The sequence below is a fragment of the Podarcis erhardii genome (genome assembly GCF_964252035.2).
Source record: "Podarcis erhardii genome assembly, chromosome: 5".
Classification (NCBI taxonomy): domain Eukaryota; kingdom Metazoa; phylum Chordata; class Lepidosauria; order Squamata; family Lacertidae; genus Podarcis; species Podarcis erhardii.
This window is the reverse complement of record NC_138509.1, coordinates 72,440,280-72,465,468: the sequence shown is the minus strand read 5'-3', so window position 1 is coordinate 72,465,468 and position 25,189 is coordinate 72,440,280. Positions and strand designations below refer to the sequence as shown.

The 25,189-nt window shown below is 43.4% G+C and overlaps 1 protein-coding gene across 2 annotated transcripts in view; it reads right to left on the bottom strand.

Moving 5' to 3' along the window:
* The window catches only part of COL4A3 (collagen type IV alpha 3 chain), an 81,972-nt gene that overhangs the window by 3,777 nt on the left and 53,006 nt on the right, over window positions 1-25,189 (bottom strand). The window contains exons 24-51 of one of the 2 annotated variants that reach the window (XM_081861488.1): window positions 24,859-24,929; window positions 24,412-24,600; window positions 23,577-23,745; window positions 22,967-23,059; window positions 22,258-22,362; window positions 21,125-21,222; window positions 20,803-20,953; window positions 19,977-20,090; window positions 18,467-18,634; window positions 18,150-18,239; window positions 17,208-17,342; window positions 16,982-17,080; window positions 16,331-16,420; window positions 15,684-15,823; window positions 15,465-15,591; window positions 14,671-14,751; window positions 11,981-12,079; window positions 11,337-11,387; window positions 10,908-11,093; window positions 10,586-10,716; window positions 9,671-9,743; window positions 7,977-8,048; window positions 7,696-7,815; window positions 6,189-6,287; window positions 4,692-4,904; window positions 3,821-3,998; window positions 2,854-2,968; window positions 2,417-2,589 (exon numbers count right to left, since the gene is read on the bottom strand). In XM_081861488.1, the coding sequence (XP_081717614.1) occupies window positions 2,417-2,589; window positions 2,854-2,968; window positions 3,821-3,998; window positions 4,692-4,904; window positions 6,189-6,287; window positions 7,696-7,815; window positions 7,977-8,048; window positions 9,671-9,743; window positions 10,586-10,716; window positions 10,908-11,093; window positions 11,337-11,387; window positions 11,981-12,079; window positions 14,671-14,751; window positions 15,465-15,591; window positions 15,684-15,823; window positions 16,331-16,420; window positions 16,982-17,080; window positions 17,208-17,342; window positions 18,150-18,239; window positions 18,467-18,634; window positions 19,977-20,090; window positions 20,803-20,953; window positions 21,125-21,222; window positions 22,258-22,362; window positions 22,967-23,059; window positions 23,577-23,745; window positions 24,412-24,600; window positions 24,859-24,929 (3,430 nt within the window). Of the gene's footprint in view, window positions 1-2,416; window positions 2,590-2,853; window positions 2,969-3,817; window positions 3,999-4,691; window positions 4,905-6,188; window positions 6,288-7,695; window positions 7,816-7,976; window positions 8,049-9,670; window positions 9,744-10,585; window positions 10,717-10,907; window positions 11,094-11,336; window positions 11,388-11,980; window positions 12,080-14,670; window positions 14,752-15,464; window positions 15,592-15,683; window positions 15,824-16,330; window positions 16,421-16,981; window positions 17,081-17,207; window positions 17,343-18,149; window positions 18,240-18,466; window positions 18,635-19,976; window positions 20,091-20,802; window positions 20,954-21,124; window positions 21,223-22,257; window positions 22,363-22,966; window positions 23,060-23,576; window positions 23,746-24,411; window positions 24,601-24,858; window positions 24,930-25,189 lie in introns of those variants that run through there. The other variant, XM_081861489.1, reaches the window with a different exon arrangement.

Genomic DNA, 25,189 nt, shown 5'->3' with positions numbered 1-25,189 from the left:
TTTGGCTTAGTGTGGTGTGTGAAGCATTCCATGGTTCATATGATATAAAAAGCCAGGAGTCACTGAAAGTGAAACTTAACACAACAGAAGTCTCCTGACTACACAGGAGGTAGAACAAGAGGGAATAAACAAGCCCAAGGCTTTGCTTAGGCTTATTCCACCTCAAATATGTTGCAGTAAGTGGCTTAAACCACGACAATTAATAACAGATCATGGCAGTGTCTACTTAAATGGGACTCATAATGGCAGGCAGCTAGCAAAGGACAAATATTTATGTGCTTGTACATGTTAGCAGTGCATTAAAATGTTTAAATGTATGTATGAAAATGGCTCTGCATAAAAAACAGGCTGATAAACACAGTGGTTCCACAAAAGTATGAGTCATTGGCTGCATTCCTACATAATGCTAAACTGGTTTAGTGCTACATGCAGAAGCTGGAACCAGTGGCAGGAGGAATAGGAATAGGAGATTATAGTGAAGAAAAACACGGGTTCAATCTGCATCTATGAAACTCAGAATTATGATAATAATCAGTATTATCTCAAAATGCAAGGTTAGAAACAATTAAATTGCCATGCCACAAAAAGGTACTGCACACTACATGTTAAAGAGGTATAGAGGCAGCCAAACTAATGGCACACTCCTGTAAGCTGTGGTAGTGGTTACATGGTAGCGGCACACAGGATCCTACATAGTAATCCTAACAAAGGTTTATGGGGATGGCTGCTCTCCTTATGCTAGTGCTGCCCTGGTAAGGTAAAGGTAAAGGTACCCCTGCCCGTGCGGGCCAGTCTTGCCAGACTCTAGGGTTGTGCGCTCATCTCACTCTATTGGCTGGGAGCCAGCGCTGTCCGCAGACACTTTCGGGTCACGTGGCCAGCATGACAAGCTGCATCTGGCGAGCCAGCGCAGCACACGGAACGCCGTTTACCTTCCCGCTGGTAAGCGGTCCCTATTTATCTACTTGCACCCGGGGGAACCGAACGACGGGAGCGCATCCCGCCGTGGGGATTCAAACCGCCGACCATGCGATCGGCAAGTCCTAGGCACTGAGGTTTTACCCACAGCGCCACCCGCGTCACAGTGCTGCCCTGGTACTGATGTCACTTTTGCTCCTGTGCTGGTGCCAGCACCCCAACATATACAATTAGAATACAGTGGTGCCTCGCAAGACGAAATTAATCCGTTCCGTGAGGCTCTTCGTATAGCGGTTTTTTCGTCTTGCGAAGCAAGCCCATTAACAGATTAGCGGATTAGCGCTATTACCGGTTTAGCGGCTTTTAGCGATTAGCTGTTAAGCGGCTTATCAGCAGATCAGCTGATAAGCGGCTTAGCACCTTAGGAAAAGGGGGGGAAGGGGGGGGAAACCTGCAGGAACTCGCAAGACATTTTCGTCTTGCGAAGCAAGCCCATAGGGAAATTTGTTTTGCGAAGCGCCTCCAAAACGGAAAACCCTTTCGTCTAGCGGGTTTTCCGTCTAGCGAGGCGTTCGTCTTGCGGGGCACCACTGTAATAGACTGTATACTGTCAGGGAACTGCAATCGGAGCCAGAGGGAGAGGGAGGGCTCCAGAGGGATTACGGAGAGCGTCCCAGGAGGGAGAGAAGCAGCCCAGCTATTGGGGAGGGAAATCAGCGTAGCACCAGTGGAGAAGGGGGGCAGATGGGGGAATTGGCGAGGTGGCTCCATGACTCCTCGCCGGAGACCAGCGGGGAGAGCACGGGTCCTCCGCTGCCCACACCCTCCCTGCGCAGAAGGCTTCCGCGCAGGGAGAGTAGGCGGAGACTAGGCGTCAAAGAGCTTCTTTGCTGGAAGAAGTTTGAGAAACGCCCACTGACGGGTTGCTGTAATGGTTCTAGGGGTTGCTCGTGCGTAAGTCGTCGCCACACCTGGCTGAGTTACCTGGGTGAACCCAATTCTGTCTGTCCGGACAGAATCGGGTTCACCCAGGTAACTCAGCCAGGTGTGGCGATGACTTACGCACGAGCAACCCCTAGAACCATTACATATACAAATAAGTTTATGCAGCTATTGACAGGGTGGAACGGATCAAGAGGTATGGCCTTTGCAGGAGGCATTCCACTGTAGTCAACATAGTGCTATGCAAATAGTTCGGCCAGTGCAAATATTTTTCCTTGCGCAACAGAATGATTTCCCCCTCTCCTCCCCCCAATGTGCTGGCTAAATCCAGGGTACACACCAGGGGAAGGAGAGGGGGAGAGGGTAAGGAGAGGGGGTGACCCAACCCCTTGTGCTAGCATGGAAATGCATTTGAATACTGCCCTCCGTCTTCAGTACTGATACGAGTGGAGCAGTTGCTGCTTTAATTGAGCTTTTTTTGTTGGTACCAGAGCTCCTGCTGCATTAGTTGTTCTGTTGTGGTGGCTCACTCACAAAGGAAGGTTAGTTAGCATACCTGAACATTCTTCTTGGGTTTATTGAAGCCAGCCAGAAGCTATAGGAGTTTGAGTAATAATTGCATGTCCCTCGGCCATGGCATTCAATAAATGGAATGGCATGAAATTTTTCCAAGCATGATCCTGGAGACGCCAGCGCTTGTCCAGAAGCTTCTGAGCCCGCACCTGTGTACTGTGAGCATACATGTCTTCCATGAAAACCTGTTCAATTTTTTGATGATGTGAAATCCACAGCTTAAAACTGAGGCACTATTTGTATCCCAAAATGCAGGAACCACAGTTGCCCATAACAAGTTTTATATAGCAGTTTCTAATTTTTACCCGTATCATGGTAATACCTTTTACTGGCTACTTTTAGGAACTGTTCCCCCACCCCTTCCTACCATATTACTACTACCAAAGTGCAGTGAGATCCCCCCTTTTCTTTCTTTCTTACCATAACAAAAGAATACCCTTTCCAAACAGACTGCCAGCCTTGAGGACATGGTGGAACTGAAGTGGTTTGGCTGTGAACTGCTATCATCATTGCAGGGCCTTCGCAGACAGTGCATCTACAACATGGCAGACAAAGTCATTAGGCAGGAAATAGGCAAGGGCTCATTTAGGATGAAGCCCACAAATTGACTTTTAGCTATTCACTTTCCCTCTCTCCTGCATTTGCCTTCAGTTATGTTGTTATGTAGCCAAATCTAACTAACAATGACATCATTGCTATTAGGAAGAAACTCTACTGTCCCAACAAAACAAAATGGTACTAAAGAGCAGGGCTGCAAAGGGTCACTCTCTAGAGTACCGCCACTTGAATGCCACTGCTGCTGGTGGGGTGTGAAGCATAGGTGGGTTCCCATAAGGCAAGACATAGTGATAATAGCAAGAACCTTTACTGAACTACAGAACTGAACAATAGGGACAAAGCAACTGCTTATATACATTTCTGGAGGCCTGGGCCACTCCCACTCCCAACATGACTGGCTGTCTAAACTTCAAAGCTGCAAATCATAAGTCAGAGTTTAAGAGCCAATGGCAGAGGCCAAAATCCTGAAATGTTCTGTGATTGGATATCATGTATCGAATCAGAACACAGGGGCTCAGAATCCTTAGTCCAGATCAGGCAAGATCGGGCAACACACACCACTGATTACATAACAGGGTGGCATCTTGGAAAATGGGCACTTGGCTGGCAATGAGCAGGTGCCTGGTGGGGTGACAATTTTCTGCCCTCCATGCCCCCACCGCCTTAGCAAGTTGTGTCAATTTGCACAATGATTGGTCTGGCCCTGACCTTCTCCACAAATCTGTACTAGAAACAGTTGATAAATCATAATCTACGACACATTTATCCAAAACAAATGAGCAAACAAATCCATGTGAAAACACAAACAGAAAAGGAACACAACTACTACCTGCTAATATAAGGCTCCAAAGCTTTCCCAGAAATTGGTGCCATATCTAATGGCATTGGCTCTGCCGTTGACAGCCAGTATGAATAGTCATTGCGAGAAGCAAATCTGCAAACGTTACTGGGATTACATAATAAAAAAGGCATGGTGGTAAATCTCTGAAGGCAGCTACCGGCTGAACCTAGAAGATTCAGAAGAGAAGCTATGGTGAGCTTCTTTGTATAGATCTCTTGCAAAATATGATTTATAGTACAGTAATAAGCAACTAAGACGCTGTAATAGGGGCAACTTCAGAATAACTAGGGGTGGCAAAGGCCCTTTATTAATGCAGAAAGGCTTTAATCCATGCTATTTAGCACCTAAATATAGTGTGACTGAAAGATAAGGGAGTGGGAAATATTTTGGAGATTAGACACTACAGTTGGAATCATCCCTCCACTCTAACAAAGGAAATGCAATTGCATGAGATGAAACTTAAAAAGTCGGAAACAATGAGAACTCAATGTTGCAGCACTTCTGTAACATTTATGCAACAGCTGTAATAAAGGAGCATATAATATCATGTAAAGAAATGCAGATAGGAACTGAAGTGGCTAAAGGAAAATGTACTGTCTCTGCTACACTATTCTTTTCCAGGAGTTCTCATCAAGAGAAATAACTATAGGAGGTTACTTTTTCAGGTCTGTTCAAATAAGCACAATCTGCTCCAGGCTGAGTAGCATTAAAAAAATACTTTTCCTTACATAATTATGTAATCTAAGCCAGGCACTGAGATTTTTTATTCTGTGTAACAACAGAGTTGGTATAGTTGTCCTGCTGAATAAAAATGTCCCCTTTAAAAGAAATCAACTGAAGCATATATTTATAAAAGTACCAAGATCTTGCCCATGTGCTTGCTCGTTCCCTTGTACAAAAAGGAGAGAATAACCACTATAGATTTGAGATGTCCCAGATGGACATGACGGAATCTCCATTGACTGGCTGTGCCGAGAAAAGATGAAGCCCCTTTTGAATGGGCCAGTTAAGCAACTTCCTGGGAATCCAGGGAGTCCCTTCCTACCAGGAAACCCAAGCATTCCAGGCAAACCTAAAATAAAAAATAAATAGGTAAGACAAACAAACAAACCAGAAGTATTTGTGTTTTCATATCTGAGAGAGCATGCATGTCAGGGTAGGATATGTCATTTTGGCTCCATGTGCCAGATCTTTATCAGGATCAGCCTCAAGGGGCAAATTTGATTGGCGCGGGACTGCCCTCCTCCATTCAAAATCACCTGTGTGGTTTTGCAAGTCTTATCAGGAGGGAGGATGCCTCAAATGGTGCTTTGCAGACATTTTGCTCTAGGTCTCTTTAAGCGAGTGGATGGCAGCTGTGGCAGTGGGGGAGGGATTCCCCCATCTCCCCACCACCACCCATCACTAGGCAAAGGGCTCTAATTTTTCTTCATCAAATGATGAGTGGGAATTAAATCCTGTGTGATCCAGGGCAGCACTGCCAATGTGAGATTAAACCCTGTCCTCCCATCCATCAACTGATGTCACCAGTGACATCACCAATGATGTCAGCTGATGGGTGGGTACACATGGTTTAGGGAAAACAGCCTGGAATAGCCAACTGGACCCCATGGAGGGCAGAGGTTGGCCCATGGGCTGAGGGTTCCTCACCCCTGCTGTATGTGAACACAAATTGCACAATTATCATATCTTGGCCAACCTGACCTTGTGGTATCAACACATTAAACAAAAAAAAAGTCACTGTTGGCTTATGGTTAGACTTGCAAGATCAAAGCAGGAGAAATAAATTTTACAGAGCAACCTGGTTTTTGTTTTGTGGTGATAGTCTGTAATACAGACTATCACATACTATCACATACAGACTATGTGAAAGGAAACATTTCTGGGAAAGTGTTAATAATCTAAGGACTGTGGCAGTGCCTTTGTATTTTAAAAAAATGACATCTCCCCTGGCACTACAGACCAATGAAGTAGCTGGAGAAAGCTTCCAATATTCTACAAATCCTAGATAAACTAAAGAGGGGCAGAACAATCCTAATAAGGAACCATAAGTCATGGGGCAGTAGATTTATCACCTGCTGGCTGGGGTAGAAGGTTGTGGAAGCAGTGTCCCCTCTACCTCGGCCACCCCTGGTTGAAGTCAAAGGCAGCTGCACCATCTGGCGGGAGGGGGGCGAGGACCAAGGGCTCCTTCAAAATTTTCAAGGAGGGGGTTGGGCCCCCTCAAAATTCAACAGTGACCAATACACTGCCTACAAGGGATCTTCAGGTATTTCAGGCCTGTGCACTCAAAACTAGCTAATGACACAAATGTAATTATTACAGTGTAGCACTATCTATATCTCATTTACAGTACCTTTCGGGCCTTGAAAACCCTTGTCTCCTTTTAGTCCAGGTGGTCCAGGTATGCCAGGTATCCCAGGACGACCTAGCTGGCCCTTTACACCTGGAGGTCCTGGATTCATATAATAAAACACGTTAGCATATAGTAAAGTATCAATGTAGGCACCCTCTGGATTTGTCCTCGGGTTTCAATAACCTATCTGATTTTGAAGCAAATAAGGAATATTTAAATAGCCGGAATATTTTGCTGTGTAGGACATGAGTGACTATTTACAGCAATGAATAACACCTATTTGTTGCTTTAATATACATTTCAATTTGCAATGCCTTTTTAAAAAAATAAAATAAAATAATAAAATAAAATAAAATAAAAGGTCCTTCCAAGGCTCGTATTATGTTACGCGTATATAACATTCTGAGCTTAGCATTTTAATATATTTTAATGCTTCAAAAGCTTTAGTATTTTGTTCTTAGTGCTAGTTTGTTGCTAGTTGCTATTGTTAACTTTTATAATTATTTGTATGCTGGAAGCTGCCTTGAAAGGGTTTGACCTGAAAACAAAGCCTAGGAATAGTCTACGTGGGGCTGCCTTTGAAGGTGACTCGGAAACTACAACTAATCCAGAATGCGGCAGCTAGACTGGTGACTGGGGGCAGCCGCCAAGACCATATAACACCGGTCTTGAAAGACCTACATTGGCTCCCAGTACGTTTCCGAGCACAATTCAAAGTGTTGGTGCTGACCTTTAAAGCCCTAAAAGGCCTCGGTCCAGTGTACCTGAAGGAGCATCTCCACCCCCATCATTCTGCCCGGACGCTGAGGTCCAGCTCCGAGGGCCTTCTGGTGGTTCCCTCATTACGAGAAGCAAAGCTACAGGGAACCAGGCAGAGGGCCTTCTCGGTAGTGGCCCCCGCCCTGTGGAACGCCCTTCCAGCAGATGTCAAAGCGATAAACAACTACCTGACATTCAGAAGACATCTTAAGGCAGCCCTGTTCAGGGAAGTTTTTAATGTGTGATATTTTACTGTATTTTTGGTTTCTATGGAAGCCGCCCAGGGGAGGCCCTGGCCAGATGGGCGGGGTATAAATAATAAATTATTATTATTATTATTATTATTATTATTATTATTAAATGAATAAATGCAACTGGATTGCAAATTGCTGCAGATCTATGTGCCCCACTGTGTTTATCTACGCCAGGACAGGGGAATCTTTTTCCATCAAGGGTCACATTTCCTTCTGGGCCACATACCAGCAGTGGGTGGAGCCAGAGAAAAATGTGGGCTGAAGAACGAATGCCAACTTATACAGTAGGCTAGTCTCTGTCTCTCTGTCTCTCTCTCACCTTTCTCTATCTATCCAGACAAGCAAGAGACATGATAAAAGTTAAAGGACCTATTCCAGCTGGGTCAAAAACTTTTATGGTGCCATGTCTTAGGTTATGCAGGACATGCTATCTGGCCCTGATGTTCCTCTCCTCTATTAGATAAAACAGAAGGGAGATATTATGAAACTTGTACCTGGCGGCCCTGGTGGTCCTCTGGGACCTGGATCTCCTGGGCTTCCTAGGTTTCCTGGGGGTCCAGCAGGTCCTGGGTTTCCCGGGAAAGAGACAGCAGCCACGGGTGCTCCAGGCGGACCTAGTAAATGAATGGATAAACAAATAATTGGTTATTGTATTAAAAAACAAAGGAGATGAGGTAGGAAGGTAGACCTAGAGAGATGATGAGGATATGCAAATCCTGCCTTCCTCCCAAAGGAACCAAGGGCAGCTTTATAAATACTGGTCAAGTATACTCACCAGGTGGTCCCTTTGACCCTGCAGGTCCTGGTACTCCTATTTGCCCAGGTGGTCCTTGATCACCCATTTCTCCTGAAAAGAAGACCTGACATTGTTAGAAATGAGATAGTCTTGTTAAGAGTTGTTATGAATGATGTTCATAATAATAGGTAGTTGTTGTTTTTTAAAAAAGTGGAAGCTGTCTTGGGGGCCCCATAGAAACGTTTGCAGGCCACATATGGCCTGTAGGCTGTAGGCTAGCAACTCCTGATCTAATCTGCGCAATCTCCCAGCAACTAATATGAAGCATATTAATACTGCAATCCTAATACATGTTGAATCTGAAGCAAGCTGCACTGAGTTCAATGTGACTTATTTTCAGGTAACTATGTATAGCAAGGATGGGGAACCTGTGGCCCTCCATATGTTGCTAGACCACAATCCCATCAGCCCTGACCATTGGCCATGCTGGCCAGGACTGATGGGAAATGTCTAGCAACATATGGAGGGCCAGAGGTTTCACATTCCTAGTGCATAGGATTGCAGCCTAATATTGATTTTGTATCAAATAAATACAACTTGCAGCATCCAATTGATGCTCTGGTGCTCACTACTGTACCCTGTTTAATTGTTTATCCCCTTAACTTGCATTGCAAGGCACGCTTTTACATTTTGTAGTGCATTTAGTTATACCTTGGTAGAAACAGAAATGCAGAACAGAAAAACGACGACAGCTGTAACCTAGTTAAGAACTGAATGATCACATTCCAAATGCTTCCTGTTGCTTAGCTCAAAGGCTCATTTCCAAAGCAGCTGCACAGCAGGATACTTAAAAAAGAAAACTTTCCCCTTAACTGGCCTATGTCCAAAGGCAAAGAAGAAAAAGAAGGAGGGATTCATCATACTTAGTCATCAGTGGCAACTAGTTCTTTCTACACTGCATTGTTAGGAAGGCAGGTAGGTGCAAACCTTGTCTGCCGTTCAACTGCTGGTCCACACAAGGAAGGGGACTCTGGCAATATCGTTCCCCAGAAACAGTTCACCTAAGGAGTGGAACTGCAGCAATACGAGGAAGCAAGGCCTGCAAGGATGGCCCAGTATAACCAATCTGGTGTTCCTGCTGGTGGTACACCTGTGCAGCCCCAACCTCACCAACTGCCTCGCTCCTCCTGGTAAGCTGTAGTGAGTGACTCCACTGCTCGGAGGCTATTGTTGCAGCTCTGCTTTGCTGGGTGAGCCGCTCCTGCCATTCTCTGCATCCTCCCCCCCTTCCTGGTCCTGTTTCTCCTCCTCCTTGTTTCTACTGCCTGATCACCTGCCCTTTCTAAATCAGTGTCAATAGTGAGGAGACGGGAGAAGCATCCTGCACTTGCCTTGCATTCTCCCCCTGGACAGTTGTGTGAATTGGGAGAAGGCAAATGAATGAGCAGCAAAGTCGCTGCATAAGGTGGGACCCATTCATAGCTCCTTTGCCCAAGGCCTCCCAAAACCTGGAACCTGCATTGCAAAATGCTAGCAACAAACCAACCGCAACTCCAGAGCTGCCACCTTTCTACCCCTTATTCTATGGAAGAAGCTCTGTGTCCACTGCATGCCAGCCTCTATGTTTACTCATGAAGCGCAGTATACAAAATACTCATTTATTATTTACTGAAATGTATCCAGGCAGTCTTTTGTATAAAATAACAAGGTGCTTTACAAAGTTAGTCAAATACCTTTGATGCCTAGGAATCCTGGAAAACCAGGTTCACCTCTAGGACCTTGATAGCCAGGGATGCCTTCAATTCCCTGTAAGTCAGACAACAAGATGAGAAAAATAATCTTGTTTCAGTAACTATACACAAGCTAGACTTGCTTGTTGGTTTTCAGCAGTTTCTGTGAGCAGGGAGAGGATGGAGGCAGAGAAAGGCAAAATGAGACAACAGACCGGCTGCAGGGCATTTGCAGGGGAGAATTTGGCAAGTTCATGAGTTGGTATACAAATCTTTCTCTCACTTGCTGATATCCCCTGTAAGTGAGGGAACAGATTTCTGTAACAGACTTCCATTATCTCTAGCACCACCCAAATTCTTACTGTTCCTGGAAAGACAGTGTTGCTACAAGATTCTCCTGCTGTTAGAAAGAGACACTGTTGGCAAAATCAGTAACGATTTTGAGTGGTCTGCTATTTCCCCAGTTATTTAGTAAGGCAAATATAGCTGAATTTCAATCAACAGCAGATTAGCCAAGAGGCAGATTTCTGAATAAATCTCAAAAGTTGCAGCATTAGAGTGACTAGACTTAATGAGAGGAGAGCTTCTTTTACTGAAGTCCTCAGAGTTAAATGGTGCTTTCTAGGATAAGTGTGAAAGACTGCAAACTAGATATTCCCCCAATTGTTGATAAATATCCTGGCACTGATAAAATAAAGCACAATATCTCATTACTGAAATATGAATTTGTTTAAATGTACCAATAGCTGTATGATATAAAAATAAGTGAAATCTCCTAGGTGCCTACACACTGATGCTCACATCTCATTTTTCTATTTTGTAGTAATTTTGTTTTGGTTTCTTTGCTAAAATGTGTTGCAGCCTACAACCAAAGGTTAAAATAGTGAGTGGATAATTAAATGTAATTATTTCACTTACTGCTGGCCCAGGTACACCAACGTCACCTCTAGTTCCTGGCGGGCCTGGTAAGCCATCATTTCCTCGAACACCTTTATTTCCTTTAATACTATAGCCAGGGAGTCCAGCAGGTCCTGGAATACCAGGGACACCTATATCGTTTTAAAAAGGAGATAGTTTTATAATACATACAACAGGAAAATGTTTTTATACCAGGAATTGTGTGGAATTCAGAGAGGCACAACCTAAATTATAACTGAAAGTGAGACAGCCTAACTTGTTAAGTATTATCTCACAGTCTCTATTTTACTTGTGTTAGGTATGATAAAATAACAGTTCCTACCTGGTTTTCCATCAGGACCAGGGGGGCCTCTGTTTCCTTTTTGGCCATCAATTATTGCACCTGGTTTCCCGGGAAGTCCTGGTTGTCCAGGTAAGCCTGGAGGTCCAATTGGTCCCTGGTCTCCCATACTACCTTTAATACCTGGTGGCCCTGGTATACCAGGCACCCCAATGTCTCCTTTGACACCTATGCAGTATTTAAACAACCATTAGGTACAGGTTAGTCAACTTTAATATACCGGTACTTTTAAAGAGGCATGACACATTTTAGGTGCATGGCAACCAAAATCAAAAAGCAATAGATAAGTAACATTTTGAAGTAAACTGGTTTACTCTGCACTTAAGCAGACAGAATTAAGCTCGTTTTAAGACTTACAGTTCTGACTTTCATTCCCCCCCCCAAAAAAAAACCACAACAATTTAATTTTACCTTTAGGACCAGGAATGCCTGGAGGACCAGGAATTTGCTGTCCTGGAGAACCTGTATTCACAATTGTTTTCATTACAAATGCAGAACAAAAATACAATACAATACATTGCAACAACAAGAAGAGAAACATAGCTGAATGCAATACTGAAAGTCATTATTTCTAGGATTTGCACATATTTGCCTGGACCATTACTGCATTACACATTCTAGCTGATATTAACCAATATATTGCTAGTTCTAGGTCTTTTTCAGGATTCCTCCTTTCAAATGCTCCAAAAGTGCAGCTTTAGAAGCAAATGGAATGTAAGGCTCAGTTATCTTCCCCAATATTTTCCTCTTAACAAACCCGAATAACTGAAAAAGATCTGTACCTAGCAGCTGACATCTCCAGTTATTATCATCCAAATCACTCCTATTTGTGTGTTGTTGTTGTTTTTAAAGAATCAAAACTGAAACTTTTAGTAATTATCAAACTACTTTGAAAACTTGATCAATACATTACTTATTTTTAATCTGCAATAAAAGCAACAAAAAGTTAAAAATGTGAGTGCTTTTCAACAGTATAAATTTTGACATGGCATGAATTCCGTAATGACCCCCAATCAGAACATATTGAAACAGAATGAACATTATTAATGGGATACCTTGTGCTCCCTTCTCTCCTGGGGGTCCAGGGATACCATCCTGTCCTTGGCTACCCTTCTCACCAGGTGGTCCATCATCACCCAGTAACCCAGGCGAACCTGAGGATGATGTTGAAAATTTAGCCTTGATAAAAAAATATTATACACTTTATTTGTTAATTTGTGGTTGATGGTTTTATTATTCTTAATATGTGATTGTACCAGAAATGCTTCTTATAGTTGATATCAATGGATAAGTTAGAATGACAATTTACTTTATAATAATTTAAAAAGTTACAATATTATCAATTAATTACGTTGTCATATTAGGTTTTGAAATGATCTAATATTGGTGCATCATTGTAGTGATGTGTTGATCATTCACATCTTATTCATTACTTAAATGTGCATGCCACTCTTAGGTCCAAAGCAGCTCACAACACAACGAAAAGAATGGGAAAGCTCGTATTTTCTATTGTGAGCAGGAGAGTGGCCCTGCAAGGATTAATGAGAGGCTTTTGTTGGAGCCCTTCATGGTATAGGATAAAGCTGCCAGGAACTGTGCTTTCCTATTCCACAGTAATCCACCCACATTTCCCATGGCACCAGTGGAAGATAGGTGATCAGCAACTGTGGTTGCTCCTGTGCCTCCTTGATGTTGGTATCACCTGCCATTATATCAAGAGAGCCAGTGTGGTGTAGTGGTTAAGAGTGGTAGACTTGTAATCTGGGGAACCGGGTTCGCGTCTCCGCTCCTCCACATGCAGCTGCTGGGTGACCTTGGGCTAGTCACACTTCTTTGAAGTCTCTCAGCCCCGCTCACCTCACAGAGTGTTTGTTGTGGGGGAGGAAGGGAAAGGAGAATGTTAGCCGCTTTGAGACTCCTTAAGGGGAGTGAAAGGCAGGATATCAAATCCAAACTCTTCTCTTCTTCAAGATGAAGGAGAGGCGTAGGCAGTAGGAAGTAGGAAGGAGCAACTGCTCACCCACCCTTTCCCTCTGGTCAGTATTGAGGATTGTGTCCAGAGAGAAAACCTACATGACATATAATGTAGTTTGTCCTAGTTTGACAGTTTGCCTAGCACTGCAAAAAGAGAGTGGATGGGTATGAGTATGTGTGTTTGTCTCAAGCTGCACAATACAGGGCAGATGAGCTGCATGTAACTTTCTGGGTCACAATTTGCTGCTCTGTAGCTTAACTGTAGCAGTCAGTTTCATAGGATCACAGAGTTGGAAGAAAACTTCTGGTCATGTAGTAGCAATCCCTGCTCAGCGCAGGGCTTGTAATGCAGCATGGAAGTGATCCATTCTAAACAATGTAAGTAGGAAAAGACAGCTGCCTAGCTTCTGGTTAAATAGCTCCTGCAAAGTAGAGCCCACCATGGAAAGTGTGTACATTGAAAAATATAGGTGAGTTCTAGAATTGGCCAGTACAATTTCTGGCCCACCAGTGGGAAACCTCAGTGGTAGAGACCAGAAGAGATGAACCAGTTTTTCATTGAAGTATATAGAAAAAGCTATGAAAAACTGAAACATTGTGGATAGCATCCAACTTTATACAGTGGTGCCTCGCAAAACGAACGCCTCGCAAAACGAAAAACTCGCAAGACGAAAGAGTTTTCCGTTTTTGAGTCGTTCCGCAAGACGAATTTCCCTATGGGCTTGCTTCGCAAGAAGAAAGCCCATAGGGAAATCTCCGGGGACCTCTTTTAAATGCTGGCGGTGGGGAGCAAAGCCTTTCGCCCCCCTCCGGCCTTCAGAAGAGGTCCAGGAAGGCCGGCGGGGGCCGAAAGGCTTTGCTCCCCACCGCCAGCATTTTAAAAGCGGTCCGGGATAGCAGGGAAGCGCTTTCCGCTATCCCGGACTGCTTTTAAAATGCTGGCCGTCGGGAGCAAAGACTTTCGCCCACCGCCGGCCTTCAGAAGAGGTCCTGGACCTCTTCTGAAGGCCGGCGGGGGGCAAAAGTCTTTGCTCCCCCCCCGCCTGCCTTCCCGGGATAGCGGAGAAGCGCAGCGCGTTTCTCCACTATCCCGGACGGCTTTTGAAGGCAGGCGGGGGGGGGAGCAAAGACTTTCTGCCTTCAGAAGACCTCCGCTGTCCCGGGGGCTTTTAAAATGCTGGGGGTCGGCAGCAAAGGCTTCGCTGCCGCCCGCCAGCATTTTAAGATCGCCCCGGGACAGCGGAGAAGTCTCCGCTGTCCCGGGGGCTTTTAAAATGCTGGTGGTCGGCAGCAAAGCCCTCCTGTCCCCGGAGCTTGCGGGGCGGGAGGTGGGGAGAAGGGCTTTTCTTCCCACCGCCAGCCTTCAGAACAGCCTTCTGAAGGCTGGCGGTGGGAAGAAAAGCCCTTGTGTCCCCCCCCCCCCAGCCTTCAGAAGAGGTCGGGGGACAGACTGTCCCCGGACCTGGTCTGAAGGCGGTTTCCATAGGAACGCATTGATTGATTTTCAATGCATTCCTATGGGAAACCGTGCTTCGCAAGACGAAAAACTCGCAAGAAGAAAAAACTTGCGGAACGAATTAATTTCGTCTTGCGAGGCACCACTGTACTCGGAATAGAGCCACTGATATTAATGAACCTAAGTTAACTTAAATGAGTCTATTTTGAGTAGGACCAGGATTGCTTATCACCCACTGATTTTTATTCAACAGTGAGAAAAAGAGGAAAAATAAAGACAGAAAAAGAACTACAAATAGGCAAACAAGCAACAGACCTGGAGAGCCTCTGATGCCATTTTGTCCTGGTAATCCTTTAGTGCCTTTAATACCATTACTGCCAGTAGGTCCTGATTGTCCTGCAAAGGAGAGAAAGAGAGAGAGAAGAAATGCAACTTTCATTTGTGAATGTTTGCTCTTTATACAGCTAACACAGAGACCATTGCTACGTCAACTTCAGTAAAAATGCATTACTCCCAATAACAGTGCTCTCTGTACTGAACTGTGCTGTACTGAGCCCTGTTTATCTAAATGAGAAACTCAGGATTTAACAGATCCATCAATAGAAGAAGAGTCTATTTTGGATCATTGTATTAACACACACACCACTTTGTATCTCTTTTGCACAATGGGTTTTCCTTCCCCCCTGATTTGATATTCAGTTGTGCAACCAGCTGCATGGGAAGTTATTACCTAGATCAGCTTTGTATTAAAATACCCCAAGGAGAACCTGTGCTGTATGAGTGAAACAGCATTACTGAATAATATGATTTGCATGGCATTATACTGTTTCTGTTAGCGTGCATTCACATGGAGCATCAATCACAAGCCACAAGGGCACTGTTAATGATTCCTAGGATGATTGCTACTGGTTCAAATGGCAGTTCAGGGTCAAGCAGGAATGGCATCAGTTGGCAGTGTTTGAAGTATTTCCTGTGGCACAAAATCCCTAGGCTAGCCGGTACCTTTTCCATAGAAAGAAGCTGTTTACAGTAGTTGCAGTTTTAGTTCACTTAGAAATTATTTTCCACTCTTAACGCTTTGCATTGGTGCCTAAAATCACACATTTTACCTGGAATTCCTGGTAAACCAGAGTCCCCTCTGTTTCCAGATAGTCCAGGTTCTCCAACAAGCCCTGGCCGGCCTGGTGGTCCACTTTCACCTTTTCTTCCTCTTTCTCCTAGGGGACCTGGATCACCCTAGCAAGCATCAATGGGAAACAGGATCATAGTAAATAACAATCAAACCTATTAAGCACAGCCTGGACCCATGGATCTATTACTTTCTATACCTCAGGTCCTGGGTCCCCAGGAGGTCCAGATCCAGGACAGGCTGGTTCTCCTTTATCCCCTGGAATACCAAACAAGCCAGGTGGCCCTGGTATTCCTGGTGACCCAGGCAAACCAGAAGAACCTCGTTCACCTTTAGAACCTGCAATGGCATAGACATGGCTATCAGAATAGATATTTTAGATTTTTTTAATTTCCCAAAAAGGGGGGGGGGGGAGCCACCAAACCAAGTAATGAAAATATGAAATGAGACTGAGTTATAAGCAGCTGTATTATAGTTTCACCCTTCCACAAAGACAACTTTACACACACACACACACACACACACACACACACAGAGAGAGAGAGAGAGAGAGAGAGAGAGAGAGAGATATTCCGGCCCCCCCCCCTCTAAGTAAAGGTATATTCAAGACAAATGCAGGAAGAACTTGAAAAATAATAAGAAATGAGTATTTTGGCCTTAATAAAATTATTACGAGTTGTGCTGTTCCCCACAAAAACCTGTGAAACACCATTCCCCATTTATGCACAGCTTGCTCCAATTCAGTCCTTACAAATGCATTAATCACTAAATTCAGCTATTTGTTTTTCAGGTGGCTATTACAGTACTATTCCCCTGATGACTATTCAGATACATGGGTAAAATCACCTGGCACTCCCATGTCCCCTCTGTCTCCTGGAGCTCCTGTCAATCCCTGTCCACCAAGAATTCCTGGAAGTCCCTTGTCTCCTTTGGAACCTGAAAGTATAATCAATTGCACATATTTTGATGCACTTCAGGATTAGATGGGATGTCATGGATCATTATCCAAAAGAAAGAACAGTGTTCTTGGTTACTCTGTTCTACACCTGCTACTTTATTGCCCCTCAAAGGGTGACTACTCCTACAGGGAATATGGCACTGCTCACATTTCCCCAAGCTGTCCGAATGTATCTCATAAACATGACATAATGAGTGTGTGGTTAGCATTTTCCTAAAATTAAGGTGCCGCTGCTACCGAGTTTCATCAAGTTTTAAAAATAAAAGATTGGGCATTCTTGAGTTTTTAACCGTTTAATATTTCAAGTACGTTTCACCATGTTAACCAGCACTGATATGAGAAGTCTCTGCAACTGTTCATTCATCTTATTCTCCATTCAACCATGAGCAAGCGCATAACCATAGATGATTATGGATGCATTATTCCTCACGTAACTCTTGTATTAACTAGCTCTTGTCTTAGTTTGACAAATTACTAAAAGAAGGTTCATATTATTTTGTATATCTGATACAGTTTAATATATAAGTAAGTCCATATACCTGGTGGCCCTGGCATTCCTGGTAGTCCATCAGGACCTATGCATCCTTTCAGACCTTGCTCTCCTTTTTCTCCCTTGAGTCCCATTCTTCCAGGAAATCCTACAGCAGCAATGACATGCATTACACTGGAAGTCAGTATCACCACCACTCTCAATAAAAAAACATAACATGATAATTGTAATGGCATCAAGCTGGTTTTAGCAGTAGTAGTAACTGCTGCATATACCTTTAATTCCTCTGTCTCCTTTATCTCCGAAACTCACTTTTGACTCTGATGTTCCAGGAGAACCTTTATCACCTGGTTCACCTTTTTCACCTGAGGATCCCTTTCTTCCTTTTGGTCCTGGGAAGCCAGGAGAACCTGCAAATGAAAAACAAAACAAAACAAAACTGCTTTTATTATTTTTCTTCTCTGCAATTGCAGCACTTTGTCTATTCCTTCAAAAGCTGGAAGAAACTTGGCGTGCATTTGGAAAAGTAATAGCGTGACACACATTTGGCCAATAAAACATGTACTGGCTCTCTTTCACATTTACAGAAACTCATGTGGGCCATTTACAGTTTTAGCTTTGAAACGTTTTACCAAGGAGACCACGAGAAATTTAGAACTTATACATTGTCTTATCCAGAAGTCACACTAATTTTGGCCCTTTGTCCTGGCCTGTGACCGTAATAAATCAATTCATTCATTCAGCCCTTTGCCCTATAATACTCCAGCACCAACTAACAGCCAAAAATAATCCAGATTCAAATGACATGCAAATCATATGACCACAAAGCACTCCTAAGCATTGACCTATTAGTCTAGTTAGGAGCAGCATCCATGCTTCTTCTCTGTTTGTTAGGGCTTGAAGGAGGGAACGTACTGAATGCTGCCATAAGCCTGGAAGGTCACAGGTGAAAGCAGCCAAGCAAAGGAGGCTTACAAGCAAAACGGACACAGACAGAGTCTCTCCTGGACAGGCAAAGATAGTGCAGGTTTCTTTTTTAAGCAGAGGTCAGGAAAGTAAGGACCATGGACAGTTCTCAATGGGCCCTCCCAGACGGAATTTTTCCTCCTATTGCAGCTATGGAGGGATGCTGTCTCAGGAAAGATCTGACAGGCTGACAATGTTTACTTATGGCTGTATAAATAATGAGAAGATAAGAGAAGTGCATTATCACTTACCCCTGCTGCCGCGGATACCTGGATTTCCAAAGACACCAGGTAGCCCGGGATTACCTACAGCGCCCATCAAGCCTATTTCTCCTCTTAGACCTGTGGGAAGTGAGCAAAACAGAATACTGTATTACACAGAGATTGTGCATTCCCTATTGCCTGTGTCAGAGTCCAGGCAAAATGAGTATTTATCTATGCATTATCTACAGACTTAATATCATGCCATCGCCTTAATTTGATAGTACCAGTCATATCTATAAAACTCCTGCGAATAAAATGGCAAGCAAGTGGTACTAATAATGTGTTACTTTCCCTTAAAGAAATACCTGGTACACCTGGTACTCCTGGCCTGCCAGGTTGTCCCTTGATGCCAGGAGTTCCTTCATCTCCTTGTGGGCCAGGTAATCCAGGCAGCCCAAATGGTCCTGGGAACCCCGGGATGTCTAATCCTGGAAAACCTGGGTCTCCTTTGGCTCCTAGAACTCCACGTTTTCCTATGATAACAGACACATTGAAATGAACATTATGTGCAAATGTTCCCTAGCCCTACACACACTCACCCCGAGGAAGGTTGTGATCTTGAGGTCAAGAACATAGGTTTGGGGGCATATTTTGTAAGAAGTAGTTTTATGGACAAGGACAATTAAGAAATATAGAGAAATGTATACAGAGGGATCCTCCAGATAACTTGCTAATTTGTCGGTGTAAAGCTTACACAGAGGTTACATTACATCTAGAGTTTACTGAGCATTTGTTGATTTGTTTGTGGGGAAGTTATATAACAATGAGCATTCATCCCAGCACAGAAGCTATAGATTTTCCTGTTAATATTTTGTTCATCCCACACTTTTCAGTGCATTTCCCCATCAGTTTTACAACCTTAAAACATCAGTTTTTGTTTTAAAGTGGATTTGCTTGACAGACCACTTTAATCTACTTTAACTGTGGCAAATCTAAATATGCAGTGGAAAGTTGAATCCCTCCTGCAGAATAATTGAAGACACCCAGAGTCTATTAACAAAATACAAGCTTCTTCCATACATGATAGAAAAAGGAACCAAATTAAAAGCCACTTGAACAACGACAATGACAAAAACCCTTTCGGGTCACTTTAAAAAAGAAGAAAACGTTAATTAAATTGATTGATTGAAATGTATATATTACTATATTGAAGCAAAACCTCTAAGCAGTTAAAATTATCAATAAAAAACAAATATAATTAAAAACATTTTAAAAGGAATTTAAATTAACAGTGAAAAAGATTTAAACATACCAGTGTCTATGTGTCTGGATATTTTGCATGCCTATACTTTTTTCTGGGTTTTTAATTCAATTTCAGGTACCATCTGCCAGAGACTTATGCAGAAGATATAACCCAGAGTTAAAATATTTTAGGTCTTAATCCTAACTCCACTTACCTAGGAATAAACCCATTGAATTAAATGGGTTTTACTATTAGGTAGTCAAGTATAGGATTGAACTTTCATTATTTTGTCCATTCCCTGTTCAACAAACCAAACCTAAACTCAATAGGATTTTATCTGAAGTATCAACAATGTTATAAATATGAATATATTCTCAAAGAGATATCATGTCCCTTTTGTAGAGAGGACCATGACTGCCTACAAGATACTTGACTAAGATATCCTATGTGAAGAAAATGAGACAGACAAGTCTGTGGTTTTGATGAGCACTGCTCCAACCCATAAATCAGTGAAGTGTGCTTCATGACCTTGCTTCAGGTGTTCAGAAGAGCAGGTGCTGGCTTAGAGTAGGGGGGTGACAATATGTACTTCGTTCACTGCATGAGTCCCAATTATTTTGTGTAATACTTACCTGGGGGACCCATTAATCCACATAGGCCTGGTGGGCCTGGTAAGCCAATAAGACAGTCACCTATTTTTCCTGGAACACCCTTTTCTCCTGGAACTCCAGGGGACCCAGGTTCTCCTAAAAGATAGTATTGATAGCATTAAGGTAACTTAATATCATGTGATGAAGGGCCCCGTTTTACAATGAGGTCCTTATGCTTCCATTCTTTCCCTCCCTCTTCTCCCCCCCCCCTGTCACACACACTCCAGAACATACATGCATCCACTTCACACATTTAGTTTACAGGTGTGGAAAGCTGTAGCTGGAGGGGCGGCGGCACTCTAATGACCAAGTCCATTTGGTGAAAGGCACCTCAGTTTGGAGAAAAAGCAGGTTAACAGGCACCTGGTTCCTTCTCTCCCGCCCTTCCGTCAGACTAGAGACCTAAAAGTGTTCAACTTAGACTAGATATATCTGGCCTTTTCAATTGCCTAGTATGCCAGACCCATTTCTTTTAAGTATGGCTTGACTTGGGGTTTAAATCTCTGCACTTCCAGGGCAGCCACCCAGTCTTCAGATAAGCCACCACTAAAGCTGTGCCTCCCCCCCGCCCCATTTGACCATGCCTCTTGTAGCAGCAAGGAAGGGATGAGAGCTGAGTGCACAGAGAGTTGGCCTCACTTCTTCAAGGATACCTTCTGTATCCTCAGGTTGCACAAACTGAACATTGCTCAAATGCAATGGAACGGAGAGATATAAGTTTCTTGAATGAAACCGCCACTGAATGAAAATTCATAATGTTTAGTTAATATGTCGAGGAGGCGAACATTTTGCTCAAAATATACTCTACCTCTTGGCCCATCAGCACCATCACGACCTCGTTGACCTTGGAGGCCTGGAAGTCCTGGGAATCCTCTTTCGCCCTTCTCACCTGGCATGCCATCTACTCCTTGTGAACCCTGTCTGCCTTGTTGTCCAGGTATAACTGGGCCCGGTTCACCCTAAAACATGGAGGAAATAATAGCAATAAATGTCATGTCTCAAACACTGTAAGTAAAACTTAATTTTTATTTCTTAATATTCTTAGCATTTCTTAAAATTCTTAAAATCATTAATGCTCTTGCTAATTAGTAGAACCCATTAAACTCAGTGGAATTAGTTTGCAAACCAACCTTTTCTCCAGGAATTCCAGGTTTTCCAGGTAAGCCTGGTTGCCCTAATTGTCCGGGACAGCCTGGTGGCCCTGTGGATCCTGGAGACCCTTTATCTCCTACAAAGTGGAGGGGAAACAATGTTCAGTGATATAACACAGGCTCTTGAAGGTTTGCGATAAGTGGGTATGTCATTTTTTTAGGTTCTGACATTTTTCTTGCTAATTAAGTTAAGAATCTTGCAACTGATTTTTTTTTAATTGTTAATTTATGGTTAGATTTTGTTGTCAGCTGCCTTGAACTTTTTGAAGAAAGGTGGGATGCCAAAGTTTTGAATGAATAAATAAATGCAGCTGTTATAATATGCAAAAACTGAACATGAATTTAATTTTTTAATGCAATTTTTATTGTCTGAAAGACAACAGAACCAGAAAAAAAAAAATCAACCAAGTAACTGGAGAGCATCAAACTAACATGTCTTGTCTGGGCAAGGATTTGTGCTTGTTCAATAGGACTTTCCCACCTCTCTTTCCACTGTGCATGCCCACTGCCCTCCCCAAATCTGCACTGGACAGTTTGAGGGATCCCATAACAGGTTTAGGGGTGTGTGCAAGGAGGGGAGGGCAATCCCATGGCACAAGCAGAAATCCTTGTGCTGGTGGGATATGCCACTCAGTGCTACAACCCTCTGTTCAATTTTACAACAGAGTAATGGAAGATGCTATTACAGCACTAGAAGTACAGTATGTCAAAACAAATGAAATTTGTATGCATATTACTTTTAAAGTCAAATTGTCAGCTGTCCTCCATTTTGAAAAAGCATGATATAGTTTTACTGAAGTGCTCTAATGATGATACTATATGTACACCATGGGGAGCCAACATGGAACCCTCCAAATGTTGTTTGACTACAACTCCCATTATTCTTCATCACTGGCCTTGTGGGTTGGGAGTTGGAACCCAACAACTTACAGAATTCAACACACTGGCTACCACTGATGTCCATGATAATACAGATCTAACCGAGCTTTTTCTCTCTCTCTGAATTTCTCGAGGACTTCATAGATGATTATTTATTAAATTTCTCATTTGTTTCATTACTTCAATTTATTGCTTTCTCTTTTTTTTCCTTAGAGAAAAGACAAATACGTTACCTTTAATGCCAGGATAGCCAGGAAATCCATTCTCTGAAAAGCCAGGGTCACCTTCTGGTCCTGGGAGGCCTGGATATCCACGTGGCCCTCTGGATCCAACAATACCTATCAAAGAATGCAAAGTAGTTCTGGCAGCAGTATCAAATGGCGAGCCACACTCTATCTAGAACAAAAACTCAGGAGGTTGAAGGGTCTTCACTACAAACTGGGGCTAGAGAAACTAAAGTACCTGCCTGGGGTTTCCACCCCTCCATCAGGGATCTGTCTCTCTCCCCACTCCCCACTGATTGGCTCTGGTGAATTGAGTTACAAGTTATACAGGAATTGTGCCTAAAGCCCTCTCTCAACAGCGGCCAAGAGTGCAATTTTAACTATGTCTACTTAGAAGGAAATCCCACTGAGTTCAATGGGGTTTGCCTTCCCAGATAAGGGAGGCTAGGATGCAGCCTTAACCATCCATGTAAACACCCTGCATAAGGGAATTTGTCAATCCTGGCCACTCGCCTACAAAACTAGAGCATCTTTGCTCCTTGCTGTCAAGATTTTGCTTGCTTACCTTGCTTGTTCTTTCAGGCTCTTCTGCAGGTTGCTACTTTGGGTAGTGGCTGCTGCTTGACCATGACAAATTGCAGCCTTTTCCCTTTTTGTGTGTGTAATATTTTAGAAGGGTCAGTTTGACAGTAGTCCAGCTTGAAAAGGTAGCTCTCACCTCTTTCTCCTTGAGGTCCAGGCCTACCATCTGGTCCTCGAAGTCCAGGAGGTCCAGGAATTGCATTTACTTTACCAGGCTCACCTTTAGGACCTTAAAAGTGTATAACAACAAGAACACAAACTAGAATATGCTAGTGGTTATTTAAAGACAGCAGCACAATGAAGTTACACAACTTCGGGGGAGGGGAGTAGCAGATTTGTAGCTCCAAAATGGCTGATAAGCGCACTGCAAGGAAACCCAGCAAATTAGCTGAGTTTTTCAGCAATCAGATGACTAACTGAGCTGCACTGAACTGCAGAAAAGTAGGTGGATATAAACCACAGTTAGCAAAATCACAACAGTAGTGTTGTCTGGAAGCCCTAGGTCCTGAAAGGACCTAACTAAAATATGCATCAGACAAGAGTGCGCTTGGATGCCACAGACATTTCTGGAGCAGGATGCAGAAATGATCCTGCTTACATTACTAAAGAATGCTCTGCAATGTTGTATTAGGAATATATATATATATATATATATATATATGCCTTGACACCCACTGCAGCTTTTAAATCTACTATAGACACCACAGTCAAATTATTTAGTAATAACAACAATAATATCTACCAACCTGCTTCTCCAACCAACCCAGGCAAACCAGGATTTCCCTGAGATCCCTTAGAGCCTTCCACTCCTGGTGGTCCATATCCTGGTGGTCCAGGTAGCCCTCTCTCTCCAGGAAGACCTGAGATACCAACTGGTCCTGGTGCACCTCTGTCTCCTTTTGTACCATCAGGTCCCTGATAGGAATTCAGAAAACACTGCTTAACACACACTGGAAACGCCTGCATGGTAAGTTACAGTCAGAAACAAAGGTTGGTGCCTATAGCAAAGACCCTGGATGAACATAGATTTTTTGCATATGCACTGCTAGAAACATGATGGAGTCTGCACTTGCCACCATGATTCAGCAATAGCACTCAAAGTATAAATAAGTAACATAACAATTTTATTTTGATCACCACAAATAAGGCCAGATTTGGAAGTCTGTGCAAGGACTTCCATGAGCGCAATAGGGCTTTTCCTCCCCCAAATCTGGTTCTGTGGGGTCAGGAGAACAGTGGGGGGGGGGGATTGTTTCATCTGGCAAATGGGAAGGCTGGAAGGACTGCCATAGGACTACACTGAATCCTTCCACACACTTTAAAGTGGATATTCAGCTAAATCCAAAAGGGAAATTGGTGAACACTACAGATTTGTACTGCATATAGGCCGCAGTCATGCACATTTCCACACGACTTTTTCAGATGTTGTAATAGAATTAGGGCACACAACAAAAATTAATATATGTGCATGTACCTTGATGAATGTCTTCAGATATGTTTGCCTTATTTATTTTTCAATGGATTGAAAGCAATGCAAAAATTAGTATGATTGCGCTAGATGTGAAAGTAGCAGGTACTAACTGGTTCTCCCACAGAGCCTCTTGAGCCTTTCAGTCCAGGTTTCCCAGGTAACCCGTCTGCACCATTTTCTCCTGAGCTTCCTCTTGGTCCTGGTTCTCCTCTGTCTCCTTTTGGGCCTTCTGGTTCTGCATACCCTGGCTCACCTTTCAATCCTTTAAGGCCTTGGTTTCCTGGAAGACCTGGAAGTCCCTGGGTCACATGTTGTTAATAAAATATGACAGGAACTGTAACATTGAATCTATATAAATGCTATGAAAGGTACAGTAAAATCAACACACTAAGGCATTGTGGTGAAATGATTCTGTGTGCGAAGAGGTTTTTCCCATTGTCAGCTACTGCAGGTGAAAGCATCCATATCCTCCAATGGGTAGAGGCCTTTTTATGATGGAAACTACAAAGGGCTCTACATATAAACCAACTCTAAAAACAATTTAACATGAACCGTACCTGAATGCCGGGAGGCCCCTGAATCCCAGGGGTTCCTTGGGATCCTTTAGGCCCCAATGCTCCTTCTATACCTGTAATGGCGGAAACAGTGATTTAGAGAGAACTGGAAGGTTGAAGTAATTGTTGCTGGCATCCATCTCTCGAGAGAGAGACAATGGAGTGTGCCTCCGGAGGTGAAGTCAAACTGATGCATTAGCAGCACTGAAATGACCTGGGCAGTGTTTATGGAGGTCCTGGGATGCCCACAAGACAAGACCCCTCTTCTCAGCCTCACAGAGCAATACGCTTGGTGCCAGCTTGGCTGCAGGAGTTGCCAGGAGGTGTACAAAGC